At 52.0% G+C, this 17,042-nt stretch overlaps 1 protein-coding gene across 8 annotated transcripts in view; it reads left to right on the top strand.

Moving 5' to 3' along the window:
- Positions 1-204: 204 nt before the first annotated feature.
- The window catches only part of MYRF (myelin regulatory factor), a 115,137-nt gene continuing 98,299 nt past the window's right edge, over positions 205-17,042 (top strand). For 2 of the 8 annotated variants that reach the window (XM_039537569.1, XM_039537564.1), the window contains exon 1: positions 211-597. In XM_039537569.1, the coding sequence (XP_039393503.1) occupies positions 552-597 (46 nt within the window). In that variant the 5' untranslated portion in view covers positions 211-551. Of the gene's footprint in view, positions 598-7,433; positions 7,468-17,042 lie in introns of those variants that run through there. The other 6 variants (XM_039537570.1, XM_039537566.1, XM_039537568.1 and 3 more) reach the window with 5 other exon arrangements.

Raw genomic sequence — 17,042 nt, 5'->3', positions numbered from 1 at the left:
AGGGAAGCGGGGAGCGGGAATGGCAGCGCTGGGCAGGCTTGGGGGGCAGGTGCGCTGGGGTGGGTGCGTGGGGGGAGGAAGGTGAGCCCGGCTGCCCCCGGGGCGATGGAGGGGAGCGGCTCCCCGCGGCGGGGTGCTTGCATTGCCCGCGGCGGCCAGCAGAGGGGCCGGGCCGGGAGGCGGAGCCGGAGGGAGGAGCCGCGCGGCGGCCAGGGCGCCCCGGAGCCAGCCGCCCAAGTTGAGTGTCAGGGCTGCTGCTGTTTCTCGGAGGCCGATGGGCAGCTGCCAGGGCCGGACGGGGCCGACACCCCCCGGGGGGAGCCGCGGCGGCTGCTGAGGGCTCCGCAGAGGGGCTCGCTCGGCGGCGCCGGAGCCGGGGCGCGGGGAGGCGGGCGGGAGAGCGGAGCGGAGCGGGGCACCCGGAGCGCTCAGGGGCCGGTCCCCGCCGGCGCTGCTCGGCCCGAGCCCCCGGGCGTCCCCTCTGCGTGCCCGGGGGGATGCCCCCCTGCGGGCTCGGCCACTAGCCCGGCGGCCCGGTGCATGGCCCAGCTATGGAGGTGGTGGATGAGACGGAGGCTCTGCAGCGCTTCTTTGAAGGTGAGAGTCTGCGGTGGGCAGCCCGGGACCCCCGGCCGGAGCGGGGCGCAGACACCCCGCAGCCAGCGCCTGGCCGCAGCCCCTTTCTCCCCACCGGCCGCAGCCCCCCGCATCCCCACTGATCCCCCACGTCTGCCCAGGCACTCGAGAACATGCCCAGCCCTGAGCAGGGAGCTGGGCACAGAAATCAGCCCCCCCCGTACCTCCCAGCAGGGACCTGGGCACAGAAATCAGCCCCCCCCTCGTACCGCCCAGCAGGGACCTGTGCACAGAAATCGCTCGGAGAGACTGGTGCTCATCCCCAGTTCTTGTACCCCCAGCGGGGAGCTGAGTCCTGGTGGCTGCCCTTGTGACTGGGCACCTGCCCTCACCGCAGATGGCGGAAGTTGAACACAAGCGCCCCTCAGACTGGGGTTTAGCCATGGGCTCTGTCCGTCGCCCCGTGACAAGGCCATCAGCCTGCCGCCTGCTTACCGCAGAGCAGGGCTATGCCAGTCCCAACACTACCAGGTCAGGAACACAGGCTCCCAGCAGACACATGCCACCATCGTAGTCTTCACTGTAGCACAGAACCCAGCACCAGGCCAGCCTCTACAGTGACCCCCAGACCAAAGGCCTCCAGACCAGTCCCCTGAGCCATGCACCATGGATGTCAGGCTCCTTGACTGAGGACTTCAGTATGTCTCCATCACCCCATATCCCCCTGCTCCGAGACCAAGGACATCAGCACAGATTCCCTCCCCTGTTCCCTCTATCCCATTGAAAAGGGACTCCTTACAGAATGCTTAGTCCTCTGCTCCAAATGCCCCGCTGATTGATCAGACCTACAATAACATTCTGTGCTGAGGGCTAAATCACCTTTTTAATTAGCTTCCATAGGCTGGCACTGCACAATCAGAGACACAGATTCCCCTCAATCCCCAGAAGACCTCGACTTGTATTCTCCTCTTAATACCAATGTGAATCAGGAGTGACGCCGTTGAGGCCAGAGGAGTTATGGAGCATAATGTTGGTGCAAGAGGAGAATCAGTCCCCTTTTGCTGGGTGCTGGACAAAGATCAAGGGTAGAACGTGACCCTTGAGTAATAACTGAATAGTTAGTAAAGTTAAACTGTTGCATTAAGAATCACTCAGTTGAATGAAGGTTATGGAGCAATTGGGGCCCTGCCGCCATTTCTGACCTTTGTTTAATTCCTCTTTCCTCTCGCTGTTTCTCCTCACTGCCTTGTCTTTGTGCACCTCTCTTTGCTCTGTCTCTCTGCATTTCTTTTTTTGTCAGTTCTTTTTCTCTCTCCTCTTTCCCTCTTCTTGGTATTGTCTATTTCCTTTCATTCCGTGTCCCCAGTCGCCTCGAGAGCCCTCTTCCTGTGGTCTCTGCTAATCTGCTTTCCAAGGGGAAGGGCGGCAGCAGTGGGAAACTGACTAATGTTTCAGGTGTGCATGTGCAGAATATCTGCCCTTTGCATCCAGCTCATTGCACAAAGAGCCTGTGGCAAAGGGAAGATATAGAGGATCATCCTAGCCAGTTGCTCTTTTTATAGCAGGTCCTGGGAGCTTTTGTTGGTGGTGACAGTATAATTTCCAATTGTCTTGAGGGCTGCATTAATACATTGATCAAGCCCAGAGTTTGGCCCCCCTCCTGCTGGTCTTTTAGTTGAGATTCACTCGCTCTGTGTTTGAGGAGTGCAGCTTGCTGATACTGTATTAACGGGAGGTTGTTTACCATGGAAGCCGCCCAGATCATAGGGAAATGAATGCATGGTCAATGGAAGGTGCTTTATCTAATGATTTGGACTATGGCTGCTTCTCTTTCTGTTTCTTCTTCTGTTCTGGTTTCTGTGAAATCTTTCCCTTTGATGTCTCTATAGCTCCTTTCTCTCTTTTCCTCAAAAGGAAAAGATTCTCTTGTTTTTCTAGTCATGATCCTAAGTCCCATGTGGAACAGGATTAACCAGGCCGGAAGCCTTGCTCCAGAGGCTCTTACATGCACCAAACTGCTTCCTAGTCAGCCTTTGTTTTCAGTGGCCCCACTCCCAATCCAGCTGCATCCTCAACCCACTGAACCCCACTCTCCTAGCTTCTAAGCTCCATCACCCCCCACCCTTGGCTGCCCCACTCGTGCTGTGCTGGGTGATATTTAGAAGCAATGAACTTCGGTTGCCTTTCTCTTGTCACTTTGAGGGGGGTGTTTTGTATTTCACAGGGTTTCGAGAACCATCTGATTGATTTATGTTTGGTGAACCCTAAAAATCTCTTGCCCCTGTCTTCTCCTGTGAAAATGGAAAGTGAAGAAAACTGGGGCTGCAGGACACTTCTTTCATGTCAGCAAGTTGCTGAATTGTGTAACATTTTTATGTTCGCTCTTAGTTCGCACTGCAGCCTGCAGCATGGCAGTTCGTTTCCCATGGGCAGCTCATCCTGTTCTGTTGTGTTAATCAGTGTCTGTTATGCTGTGGTAGGTGAGGATGAGAGGGGAATGGAGGCGTAAGCTTTAGCGCAAAGGATCATTGCATGTGGAAAGGGGTGATGAGAAGATTCTTTTTTCTCTCTCATACATGCCAGCTATCCAGGGTGTTTTGAAGGAGTGAATGGTGAAACTGATCATCAGCTATTAGGAGTTGAAGGTTGGTGGCTATCTTGCTAGATTTCCAGCAAGGAGTCAGATTTAACCTGGGATCTCAGTGTCCTGAGAGATCAGTGATCTCTGGATGGGTAGTATAGAGGTGAACAAACATACCTTGTTTCTTCTCGGCATGTTAGACGTGTATTCATTTACAAGGATAAACTCCATTAGTAGGACTGATTCATATCCACACAAGTAACTTCTTTAAACTGAGTATCCCTGTTGCTTCCCATGGAAAGCTGCACGTTTGAATCAAGCCTTCCCCTCTTAGAGTGAATTCATTTTTCTTTCTCCATAGCACTCGCTGAGTAAGTGAAGATTTCACAGTAACGGGAATTTCTTTGTGCACATTGCAACATGCTGAAATAATTCGGGGAGTCCATTCTACTTCATTATAAACTGAGTCTCACCAGATCCAAGTCTGCTGTTAGCACACCACCATATTTATGAATAATCCTTTAGCACTTGATATTTTCGAAGTGCTGTACAAGGGTTAACTAATTAATCCTTGCAACCCTTTGGGAAGCAGGTGGGATTAAAACCCACGAGATCCTAACCCCTCGCCTCGTATTCAGTCTACATAGAATCATAGAACTGGAAGGGACCTCGAGAGGTCATCTAGTCCAGTCCCCTGCACATTGCTGTCTCTGGTATTTACACATCTATTCATAGCAAAATCCTTCTGTAGAGGACTGTTGAAATCTTCTATGGGGAAAGGGTTATTCCATGTTTAAACTGGTGTCAGTATGGCGCTCAGGGTAGAAGCTTTTCCTGGGATCACAGCATCATCCTTAAGTTTGCACTTTGCCTAAGCAGCCATTTCCTTGTGAGTGAACATCCCTTAGATCCCAGGTCCCCAGCTTTGGGCCCGGCTGGTGAGGAGTGAGTTTGATTCTGGTTCCCCTTGGGTCCGAAAATCTCAGGAGATGGGACTTTATTTCAGGAAGACGTTTCCTGGTTTCAGTCAGACTGGAGTTACCCATCTCTCTCCCGTAGGAGTTTGCTGCTTTGGCACGGAGCTAGGAGATAAAGAGAGAATGGAAACGGTTGGGGCTTTGCTCTGAGATTTGGGAGGGATGAGGCGATTTGGAATTAAATGAGGCTTTTAAGGCATCTAGAGGAGGTTTGGGTGCAGGCTTTGCTGATGGGAGGAAGATGCTGTGGGGGAAGGCTGGGTTTGGTAATGTAGGCTCTGAGGGTTCTCTGGGCGGGCGTTTCCCTATCATTAGTCCGAAAGAACCTAGCTCTTTGGGTCTGACTGTGCCAATCACATTACCACCCAGCAGAGCTGCCTGCAGCAGGGGAAATGGAACGCCTTGCGCCAGAGAGGGGGATGGCAGAGGCTATGGCGGGGAAGGTAAAGGAGTTAAGTTTGGTCTCTGCAGTGTTCAGTGTTTACCTAGAGCGTTTGTATTTTGTATCAAAGGGAAGGTGGGGAGTATAAAAAGCCTGACCCTTGGCTGGCACCCTGCTAGAAACCCTACCTTCCTCCCTGCCTAACACTCACACGAGGGAACCAGTTACGACAGAGCTCAGCTATTCGGGATCCCTCTCTCTCTCAGCTAATTTACGAGATAAGAGGTAGTTGAAGAATGTGCATCGGGAAAGATGTGCCGAGCGGCTTTAAAAGGAAGAACAAGCAGGACTGGGGGTGGATGGCGGCTTGGCAACTGTCTGAGGGTTGGCCTGTTAAATCTTTTTGTAGGGTGTTAGTGGGTAAAGTTCCTCTGAGTGTAGCAAGCCTGTTCGTGTGTGTGTGAGTACACAGACTGATTGTGTTTGCTCGCGTGCAAATCACAAGGATTGCCATGGCCCTGCTGTTGAATTGTTGGTAGCTGCTTGAAAGGTCATAGGAATCTCTCAGCTGTGAGTGTGAATGAGTGAGTGTGTATTGGTGTTTATCATCCAGGGAGCGAGTGGATGATTAGTCAGTGTGTGTGTATTAATGGGACTGAGACAGTGCCCTTCTCTGGTGCCTTCCATCCTGGATCTCAGCAGGCTTTCCAGACATTATTAGGGAACACAGCCCCTCTGCAAGGCAACTCAGGACTGTTGTCCTTGTTTTACAGATGGGGAAACTGAGGCAGAGTGTTGAAGTGACTTGCCCAAGGTCAGATGAGGGAAGAGCAGGGAATTGAACTTGCAACTACTGACTCCCATTCTCATCCCTTGGTCTAACCAATCCCTATCCTTTTGTTGGCATATGGTTGTGTTTGCACTATAGCTGCTACAGCAGCACAGCTACACCACAGCAGCCATGCCACCGTAGAGCCATAGTGTAGATGCTTCCCACAGTGGTGGAGGGTTTTTTCTGTCACTGTAGGTAATCCACCTCTCTGGGTGGAGGCAGGTAGGTCAGTGTAGCTGTGTCTATACCGGGGTTAGGCCGGCATAGCTGCAGCACTCCGGGGTGTGAATTTTTCACACCTCCTGAGTGCTGTGTCTATGTCACCCTAACTTTTCAATGTAGACTGGATAATGCAGTGGAACAATAAGCAATCACACAAGGGGTGAGCAAAAATCAGTTGCTGAACAGAGTTGGTCTTTGAAGAAAGAGGGAGCAGAATTCTTCTCAGCTGCTGGATCCTCAGCTGGGGCAAAACATCCCCACTCGAGTGATTGGAGCTTGGCTGATTTACGTCTGCTGAGGATCTGGCTCATTGTTAGTGAGCCTATAGGGAGGCCTCTCAAGACAGGCGGTAGTTTCAGGTTCCTACCCCACCAGGGTGTTGTGAGGATGTGATTGAGGGGTCCCAAAGGAGCCAGAGAGAAGCTGATTTGATATGTAGGAGGCAGAGGCAATACCATTGAAGTGCCGTGAACATGGATATAGGCTGAGTCTGTGAACTTGCACATCTAACTGCCACCACAGCCTCAGCGTGCCCTGGCTCTTAGATCCTCCGCACCGCCCTGTGCAAAGGAAAGGTGGCTGTGGGAATGGAAGTGGTGATGCAACGTTTGCCCTGGAGAGGGGTGGGGTGGTACTTAGGGGTGAGACCGGAGCAGGGTGAGGACTGCAGGGAGCTTGCATCTCTGTCGTACCTCTCATCCAGCTGGCTCCCAAAGGACTTCGGACTTTAGTATATTTAGTAGGGGGTCACTTCCCCAACCACTGAAATGCAGCCACCTCTGAGGTGGAACGTGGCAGCTGTTAGCGCATACAGCAACGCTTCACATGAGTTTGGGACAGGAACTGACCACGATGCCGTATCTAATTGAGAATGTAGGTAGCATTTTGTTGGCAGAACATAATTATTTGAATTGAAAATTGCCAGAACACAGGGTTAACACCCCTCCTCTTGTGAAGGTCTGTCGTGACCATAAGAGATCAGAGCCTCAGCTTGATGTCTCATTTGGATGATGGCCCCTCCAGCAGACTAGGATCTCATAGCGCTATGCTGTGGGGCTGGGTCATTCGTGACTCAGAGGGAAGAGCCCCATATACTGAATCACCAGCAGGTGCTCTGAATTTATCCAGGGACGGGGCTTCACAAATGCTCCTCAGCCTTGGCTATCAGGCTTGCTAGCTCAGCTGCGCTGCTGTCCGGGCCTCAGGGCTTGCTGGCTCAGCCATGCTGCCACCTCTCAGCCTTTGCACTGGCTTCCTCTGAGCACTCCCCACTGCTGCCATTTCTGAGGAGAGCTTTCCCCAGGGGAATCAATCTCATCCAGTCGGGGTGCAGACACTGAGCGGGGAACCGCAGGTGCTCTGGCCTGTGAGTGAATGCAGAGAGCCTTTTGCCGCCCCCTGGGAGAGCTGGTGGAGCCACCCACTCTGAACACAGGACACATCTGCTCCGGGGCTGATGTCTATGCTCGGCCCTGCTTGCGTGGAGATGGATGGGGGACAGTGGCCCCGCAAGGTGGCCGTCTAGCTAGGGGCTGCTTGCTGCGGGCAGGAAGCTAAGAGGCTTTGTGTGGAGAATTTCACTGAGCAGAGTTAGCCTGTGACAGAACGGCCTTGGGGAAGCTGGTACAGCACAAACACATGACTGGCCCTTTCGGTAATCCCCCCGAAGACCCAAATCCCAGAGGGTGCCTGTTAGAGTGAGGCGCTGCGCAGAGGTGGCAGCCTCCCGGCCTCCTCTGCCCCCCACCCCTCACAGAGAGAATAGAAAACCTGGCCAGCAGCAGCGCTGGGATCCACACAAGCCGAGCGAGACAGCAGGATGACTGAGGGGGAGAGTGGGGACGCTGGAGCGTGACACCTGTTGTCACCACGCTCAGAATGCGCTGGATCCGAGCAGGTAACTGCCCAGGGCCCCTTAACCCTTCCACTGCCGAGCTTTCCTCTCTCTCTGCCTGTCTGCTCTCCTCTATCCTGCCATCTGACCTCCCCAACCCACCTGTCTGCTTTGGATCTACACCTGGGTCCCAGAGGACAGCGGGCAATTTGAGGCCACTGGTGAGCATGGCCCCCTTTCCAGGCCTCCTGCAGGGGAGAGGGAGGAACCCAGCACCCACTGAATGCCAGCCTTGGTCCCAGGCACAGGGAGACACAGCAGCTGTGGCCTGTCTTGGGAGGATGGAAGGAGAAGGCTCCCAGGAACCATGGCCACATCCTGCCGCCAGGTGTGAGCCCAACACAGAACAACCTGCTCCCCTATCCAGGGTCTCACAGTTCTGACAATGCTTTCCCAGGTGCAGCCCACTTCCCCTTGCCTGTGCCACATGGGTGCCTCTTTCCCTGGGGCTGAGAACATGTGGGAGGGGAGAAGGGAATAGGAAGTGGGAGAAGGGCAGAGCTGTTAGGATATATGGGGGGAGGGGAGTAGATCCTGGAGGAGGGCAGTTGATGGGGGGCTCGGAGTTACTCCTGGTGCTGCGAATCAGAAAGAGCAACATGCGCTAATGCCCACAGAGGTTCCCTCTGGAGTTCGGGTGACCAGGGTCTGAGACATTCTTTGCTGCAAGTTCTTCCTGATGTGGGCTTCCATTCTGGCACAGGTGGCAGGGAGTGCTAGCTGGAGAAGGCAATTTAGGGCAGGGGTTGAACTGAGCTGAGGTGCTAATTATTCCACTGAGACAGCCTGACGGGGAAGCAGAGCCTTGGGGAGCTGCGTTTCCCCCTTGCTTGGTCTGGTGAACCCCTGGAGAATGGAGATGCCCTCTGGCCTTGTCAGCATCACCAGAGCTGGGCAAACCCTGTGAGGAAGCTACCCTGAATATTTTGCTCCGACGGTGCCTGCAGCCCTTTCCCACAGTGAATGCTCACGTGCCAGGCGGCTGGTGGGAAGCAGAAGCCTTGCAGACACACCATGAGCTGGTCTGAACCAGAAGCTGCTCGTCCGAGCCCTCTTTCTGGTTTATAAAAGTGTGAGTCATCCAGTGAGGGGGCACAGACAATAGCAGGTGACCAAAGCGACCTATCGCCCGGCTGGGAGGATGAGTATTCAGATAGCTGCCATGAGCTGTTCGTGGGCATCCCTGGGGGTGAGGTGGATATGTGTCGAGCATTTATGGAACAGGCTCTGGCGATTAAGCGGGGAGTGCTCACTTTCCATCTGGGAACAGGAGCAGGGGCACCATTTGCTGGTACGCTCCTTGTCTCCAGCTCGCCACATGACCTGTGCCAGAGTCTCTCTCTCATGGTGTCTCTGAGAGGGCTTTGTGCGCCGGTGACCCAGGAGAATGAAGTCTGTTGTATCCACAGAACAGGGGCAGTGCTGGCAGCACCACAGGGTGCCCCTTGCCCAGTGTGTTCTAGGGGGCTCAGGCCTAAGGAGAGCAGGAAGTTTGGTCATTGGCCACAATCAGCTTTTGGCTTCTCTGCTCCAACCGTCAACAGTGAGGCTGCCAACGAGCGCTGGATAGGGTGGGGTTTGCGACACAGAGAGTAGGGAGTAGGCTGAGGTCACTGAGCTCATTGCACTGTAAAAGCATCATGTAGGAATGCCTCGTAGTCACCTCTGAGCTGGGGCTGGATTGGATCCAGCGAGAGGGGAAAGGCTTGGTGCCCAGCTGGCCGCCCCTGAGCCCACTCCTTTGGTCCTGGTGGCTACCCTTGCTCCCCAAAGGCTCCACTTGTGCAGTTTGGTGGCCACTTTTCTGTCTGGCTTGGGTGCAGTCGGTGTTTGCGACTGGCTGGCTGGCTGCGATCAGGTCTCTCTCAGCCTTTCGCCCTGCTTTGCTAGAGCAGGGAGGTTGCCAAGGTTCTTGGGCCAGATTCATCTGGAGTGTAATGCCAGGGCTGTTACACCTGGGGATAACTGGCCCCTTCTGTCTGTTCATTGCCCACAAGTGCTGTGGAGGCTCTGTCTGTGACTAATCTGGCCCTAGGTCAGTGGCTGCTCCTCCTGGGGGGCTTGCCCCACCCTAGGGCTGGGGCTGGCTCCTCTCCTCTGCTTCATTCTGTCCTGGTCTCTTCTACACCTGGAAATACAGACAGCAGATGCATTTTAAATGGGGAGAGAGAAATGGGACCTCCTAGACTCTTCTAGTCCTGGGCTTGGGCCACATGAACTTACCGCTACCCCGATGGGGCCATGGCTGATATGTCCAGCTGGGCTGACCCTGTGTGTGCAGGGCCCCCACCCCCCACCCCATAGGATTATAGACTCTCTATTCTAAACAAGGGTCCCATGGACTTCATGGCTGTAACATGGCTTCCCCTGCGCTGCCTGTCTTCTCTCTGGCTGAAGGACCCCAGGACAATACCTTTGTTGGCCCACAGCTCAGGTGACCCTGGGGGTAGACCCCATTGGAAACTCCCAGCGTGGTATGCCATTTGTCAAGCATCCAGCAAGGAAAGCTGCGGGGTGGCTGTCTTGCACAGCATGCTGGGTAACTCCCTGCTCTTGATTGACTGGGCCTTGCCCTTGGACTTTGCGCTGTCTGATAAGAACCCCAATGAGCTAAATGGATCTGAGCAATGATTAACTCAATGTGTGCACTGCCAGGGAATGGGGAGCAGCTCTCTGGAGACACAAACAGGAGCCCAGCAAAGGACTGATTGAGCCCAGCCTGTAATTCCCGGTTGGGTGCCCCTCCCATGTGCCAGCTCTTAGCACTAGTCATCTCTGGGCAGCATCCTTCATGGGAGACAGACCTAGGCAAACACCTCCTTCCTGTCTCTTCCCCGCAAAGACAAACTGATGGGTGTAACCAGCGAGACAAGAGCAGCCCCCTAGATAAGGGGGAGAGGCTGCAGGAGGACAGCATGCTCCGGAGGGTAAGGCGTGCTTTTAGCAGGGATAGGGAAAGGATCCCCATGGACACATCTCATTATAAAGGTGGATTCTCCACCCCCCCCCTTTCTATGCAGTGCCCCCTGCTGGCTGGAACCCATTGACCTGTCCCCGGGGTGCTCTCCTCCATTTCCTACAGTGCCCCCTACTGGCTGGGACCCATTGGCCTGTCCCCTGGCTAACCCCCTCTCCTCTGTTCCTAAGGTGCCCCTGCTTGCTGCGGCAGAGTGGCTTCCTAGTGTACACTTGTGAACCAATGCTGTCTGAATGGGTAGGGCATGGTAGGGCGATCCATCATACATGATGATGGTGGGGTGCCTGGCTGAGCAGGAGTTCCCCCTGTAGCATGCACTGGAGTGCTATGATGAAGGGTGTGTCTGAGCGGAGCGCTTCCCTCCTGTAGAAGGAGTGTAATGTGACACTTCGAGCCAGGTACTTATCATGCTGAACTTTATGATGCCATTACCAAAGATGGTGGGAGAGAGATCTCTGGGAGAGAACTGCAAGCCCCAGGAGAGTGGCCAGCCACGGTTGCAAAACACAAATGGCAAGCAGTGTGGGAGAGCGAGGGAGGGCAGGGCAGGGCACTAGCTTGGCCTCCTGGGATGGTGATGTGGGCCGCTCTTCTGGCCATGCAGGCAGCTAGAAACACATGGGATGGATTATTAAATAGCCTCATTTGTTCAGTTCCGTTACTTGTGAGGGAAGCATAAATTCCAGCAGATGAGCAGCGGTACATGAGCCAAAGGCTTCACCTTCTCTAATCCTCCACCAACCACTGCTCCCTTTCCCTATCTTCCACCCTCTCCTCCCCCTCTCTCTGTCCGTCCCTCTTTCCCATCCTCTCTCCCGCCTCCTTTTCTCTCTCCATATCTGTTGTAACTCTTTTCCACTTCATTGGGGCAGGTGGATGCTTTTATTCCATTCATTTTCCATAGTTATCTGCAAACTACCCTAAGAGTAAGAACAAAAAGGAGACAGGATTGAAAACAACATGCTGCTTGGGTATAAATTCAGCAGGAGCAGTGTGGAGGGGCTAAAGGCATGCTAACAGGTACATGCCATCCAAAATGTGGGGACTCCAAGCTCCGTGGTCCCTTTTAGCCTTGGAATCTATGATTCCTTTAAAAAAACACCAATGGAAACACTTTTTGGTGAGATTTAAATCTTCCCCACAGAGGCTCTCACCCTAACACTGCAGCACTGGGCTACTGTATGAGAGTCAAAGTGTCAGATCGACTAGGCTGGTTCTGTTGTCGCAAAGCAAACATAGCAATTGATGGAGGAGAGGAGCTGCAGAGGCAGCATGGCCAAGGGGATAAGCCACTAGGGCTTCCAAAAGAACCGAAGAGAGTTAAATGCCCACAGTGAATGAGAGCTGGGAGTCTCAGGCCTGAAGGCTCCTTTGCCAATCCCAGCTCGGGGTTGCTGGGTAACCTTGGGAAGTCGCATCCCCTCCTGATCCTTGACTGTCTTGTCAATCAGTAAGTTACTTGGAGCAGGGCCTGTCTGCTGCAATGTATTTGTACAGCACCCTGCACAATAGGGCACCGATCTTGCCTGCAGCCTCTATGCAAATAATGAAGAGAATTTAAATTAAATCTTTAGTAACTGGTTAGTTGTAATAATCTTAGGTGTTGCTAATAATATTCTCCAGATAAATGGTTTTTAATCTCTTGATGCCTCTTTACAAAATACAAATCAGGCAACCAACGGCAACCCAGATAAAGAGTCAATCAACCAGCTTGTTCCTTGGGCTTTTCTTTTCTGACAAATGGCTGTGTTTGGCACTGATAAAGCAAAGCCCTTAAATGCGTGCTTATGCCCTGTCACAGGGTGACTGGCCCCTTTAAGAGGGAACAGGTCCCGTTCACCTGTGACCGGTTAGTTGCCTCCTGGCAGGCCCTGGTAGAGGACGCCTGTTCTCTGTACAGACCCAGGCAGTAGAGCAGAATGGGGAACAAGAAAGGGCAGCAGGGAACGCAGTGAGAGATGCCTGGAAAGAGCTGCATGAGGCCTGAGAGCTGGCAGTGAAGAGAGGACTGACGAGAGCACTTGGTGAGAACTGGCTGGAGCTGAGGAACCTGGCCGAGTAGAACATTCATATGCAGGCTCCGAGGTAAAAGGGAAGAACCTGCTCAGTCAGGGCAGGTTGAGCCCCAAAAAAGAGAGTTGATTCTTCAGAGAGGTTCCCATGAGAAAAAGCCGAGCAGGACTTGTAGGCAAAAGGAGTCTGGGGCGTAGGAGCCCTCCTGCCAAAGCCCTGAGTTGAGGACTGTGGAAGAAATGTTGCAGAAGGCCTGGCGAATTCCCAGAGGCCCTGGAATAGGAGCCCAGGAATTGAAAAAGAGGGACTGTTCACTCTCAGGTGGCCTGGAGAATGGGGCCCTGGAACAGGGCCAGAAGACCTGGGGAGTGGAGCAGTTCGCTCTTGGGTGGCCAGCCTGGAGAATGGGGCCCTGGAGTGGGGATGGAGAACTGCTGCATTTTAATCTATCTTACTGTGGCATTTCAAGAATTGTCTGTTTTAAGAGGGATCAGCTGGTGGTTGCTGTTATACTAATAAATTATGCCTGGATGCAGGGCTTGAACTGGACTCTGAGTGGGACATTTCTGTCCCTGGAGTGGTAGTAACCATCAGTCTGATATGTGAGGAGAAGATGGGCAACATGGTACCGGGCACTGTAGGGGAGAGTGAGGCAGGACTTGCCTGTATCGCCACAGGAGGGTGCTCTGGCAGGGAATGAGCCCTTTTATGTGCCCCTTTGACTTCAATGGGGATTAAGCATCTGCTTAAAGTAAAGCATGTGCTTAAATGCTGTGCTGAATTAGGGCTATTGGGGGTCTTTCATTATTTGTGGCACGCCAATAGAACGTCTTTGGCACTGAGCGCTGCACAAAAAAAGGCAGTCCTTACCCCAAGGAGCAGAGTCTACAGGTTAAACCACAGGTGTGATCCATTGGCAAATCCTAGGCATGGTTTGGGGTTGGGTGGGGGTGTTTCTTTTTCTGTTTTAATTCTAAACTTGTTTCCTGAGGAGGTTGTAGGAGAAGTGAGTTTCTGGAACGGGCGGAGGGGGAATGGCTTGGTGGGTGGGTCCCATGCGGAGGGGCAGCGTGGTGAAGTGCATAGAGAAGAATAGGAAGCAATAAATGGGCCATTGAGACAGGTACTGTTGGTGAAGCCCCCGGGGAGTGAGGAGGGCACAGTCAGAAACGAGATGGGGAAGGGCTGAACTGCGGAGAGCTCGGAAGGCCAGGATGAAAAGTTTGCGCTAGATGTGGTGTTGATGGGGGAGCTGCTGGAGGGACTCATAAAGGGAAATGATGTGGTTGGCCCAAGAGTCAAGAGGGAGAATTTATAATTAGAGACATGCTGATTTGCCCAGGGAAGTTCTGCTCTTGTTGAGAGCTGGGTTCCTCTGGCTTGCGATGTTTGCTTCCAGGATGCTCTGACAGGCATGCATGGGGGGAGTCCTGTCTCAGGCACCATGGTTCTGATGGTCCCAAGGAATATTTCAAGGTGAAGTAGACAATTGTTTTACGTGTGTCTGCACTGGGAATTGTCAGTGGTAGCAGCGCTAGTGTTGTCTGCTTACAGCCATTCTTATCATTGTTGCCTAGTGGTAGAAGCGCCTGTGTATGCGAGAGCTTCTCTTGCTGCTATTCTTGGTGAGGCTGCACTGGTTCGAGAGAGTGCAAGGCCTTTGGGAGTGACCACAATCATTTGATTTAGGAAACCTGAACAGACTGTCAATCAGTTTAGACTCAGAATTATGGATGGGCCCTGCAGCTGATGTCAATTGGCGTAACTCCCTTGAAACCAATAGAAATACACTGATTTGCACCCCTTGAGGATCTGACCCATAACGTGGACTGTAAAGTTTTCATTATAGTATCTTTAAATGAAAAAAAAGTGGTTTATTTTATTTAAACATTCTCTGTGCAGTGCTGGAAACACAGACACAGCAGCACTGACCAGGTAGTAGGAACTGACGGGCACTAGAAAGTAGAACTGATTCATCTTGTTTCACTGCTCAGGCTGAGCGAAGTTCAGCAACTAAACAAAGAGCACTAGGGAGTTCAAAGGAAGTTAGGGTCCAGTGCTGCAAATTACTCACAGGAGGAAATGTTATTCATGCGAAGAAACCTGTCGAAGATGATGGCTTTGCAGGATTGGCCCTCACTAATTCCCACTCATCTGGTTCACAAACGGATACCTCTGGATTTACTGAGAGCTCTGAACGCACTTCTCCATTAAAGGTCTAATATCCAAGAGCTGTTGAGATGTCTCATGTTACTGAGGTGTTACTCCCTGTTATGATTTGTGTTGTGGTGGTGACTAGCGCCTGCACCTGAGATCAGGGCCCTATTATGTGAGGTGCTGGACAAACACACAGTAAGAGACAGTCCCTGCCCTGAAGCGCATACGGTCCATATAGACAAGCTGAACAAACAGGACTGGCCATTGGGGTGGCCTCTCTGGGCAGGGGTACCAAATCCCTGAGGTTTTTTTGCTTGTGCTCTTGGGGGAGGAGTGGCTCTGGAAACATTTTCCATCTTGGGTGACAAAATATCTAGGGTCAACCCTGCAGACAAAGTGGGGAAGGAAAGGAAAGATGATTATTTTCATGTTACAGTTGGGGAACTAAGGCTCAGAGAGATGAAGTGACTTTCCCAAGGGAGTCAGCAGCAGAGCTCGGAATTGAACCTACATCTCCTGGGTGCCTTAACCACAAGACCAGCCTTTCCCTCTAGCTGTACACACTTAACTAGGGAGTGTCACAAATAATTAAAACTTAGCTACATTGCTAAAAATAATTGCGTACAGTCCAGTTTGAGAGTCCATATCCCTTGTGTACCTTCCCCCACCCCATTCGCTTACCTGCAAATTCACAAAATTCCATAACTGGCGATTAATTTTTTAGCAAAGTTCTGCTGTGAGTGGTTTTTGTATCTTGAACGTGTCTCTCCTTTAAACAAAGAAGTTGTGAAGTTTCATAGATTTTTAAGCCCAAAGAGGACCATTAAATCATCTAGTCTGACCTCTTGTGTAACATTGGCCTGAATAATACAATAGCCAGCTAAAACTGAGGGGAGAATACATGAAAACGTGGGTGGTATTTACTGCAGTTGGAATTTATCCAAGACATTGAGGTTAATACCCGTGTTCCTGCTAAAAGAACCATGGGATTTTTGATCATGTGTGACCATGGTTTGAGGTCTCATCTGAAAAACAGTCTAGCCCCATGCTGGGGCATTCACAGAGAAGGCCATCTCCTTCTGAATCGGTCTTTACAGAACCTTTAAAGACCCAAGTTCTGATGTGGCCCAACCTTGTGAGAGCTGCTGGGATCACAACCCACGGTGGCATGGCTGCGTGGGACAGGAGCCCCACCGTGAGCTTGGGGGAAGGTGGAGAAGTCACCGGACGATTAGTGCAGATTACCAATTATATATTTATTTCAAACTAGGCTTTCTTTAAAACAATGATAATGTTTCAAACAAGAACATTCAGTTCAACTGGCAGCCAGGCTTCTGACTCCCTGGACAGTCATGTTCTCAGCATGGGGTCCCCGGAGGAGTCTTTATGTGAATAGGGTCCTTGATCCCATGTTACCCATGCCCCTGTTACCAGCCCCCCATACACTCTGTGTTATATCTCAAAGAGGAAGGCAAGGGGGTTGAGTGGACTGGGACCCAGGAGACCAGGTCTGGGTCTATTCCTGGCTCTGACTCTGACTTGCTTTGTGACCTTGGGTAAGACACTTCACCTCCCTGTGTGTCTCTCTCTTCTTTTGACCTTTGTCTTGTTTATTAAGATTGTCAGCTCTTTGGGGCATGGACTCAAACACTCTGTGTTTGAACAGCTCACTTCACAAAAGGCCCTCGATCTTGGCTCAGGCCTCTAGGTACTAGCATAATATAAATAATTAAGAAGGTGTCCATGATCTAGGAAGTTATTCTCAGCATGGGATGAGCAGAGGGGATATTGAGGGTGGCTATGCTGTATGGATCAAAGCTCTTGAGACAGAGGATATCAGGAAAACTGAAGAATGGAAGAGGAATGCCCTGTTGGCTTGGGTGGGGTGTGGTTGACTGGCCCCCTGGCATGTCCCCAAATAGTGGTGGCATCTGGTTAAGAATAGACTGTTGTATTGAAAAGCACTGTGAGAAACCGTATTTGCCTCTCACAAGATGCTTGTACAGTAGTGAGAGAAGTGCAGGGAGGATGTGGCCTCTACAGCAGTTATACTCCTAGTACCTTGGACAGCAGTGTTGTCATTTAAATATGTTTCCTATGTCATTTGTCTTGCAAGAAGCGTAGATCTCTGCTCACTTCCCTGGCACGTTTCAAGCTCTGGAGGGAAACATGAGAATTAACCTCCATGTACATCACCCAAGGAGGTGCAGTGGGATGAAAGGAAATTTGAGCCTTCTCCTATGAACTCTCTGTGCCTTTCCTCCATCTGTTGTTCTCACACAACACACCTGGGATCTTGGGAAGGTATGGACCATTAGGCTTGTCTTCTCATTCAGCCCTAAACTACAAGAGTCAGGGAACATTGCCTACCACTGACAGCCATGGAAGAGACCAGGCAATGCTGGAAGAGACCAAGGAAATCTAAGACTGG

Source organism: Mauremys reevesii, linkage group 4 (assembly GCF_016161935.1).
Source record: "Mauremys reevesii isolate NIE-2019 linkage group 4, ASM1616193v1, whole genome shotgun sequence".
Taxonomy (NCBI): domain Eukaryota; kingdom Metazoa; phylum Chordata; order Testudines; family Geoemydidae; genus Mauremys; species Mauremys reevesii.
This window is presented reverse-complemented; position numbering and strand designations above follow the sequence as displayed.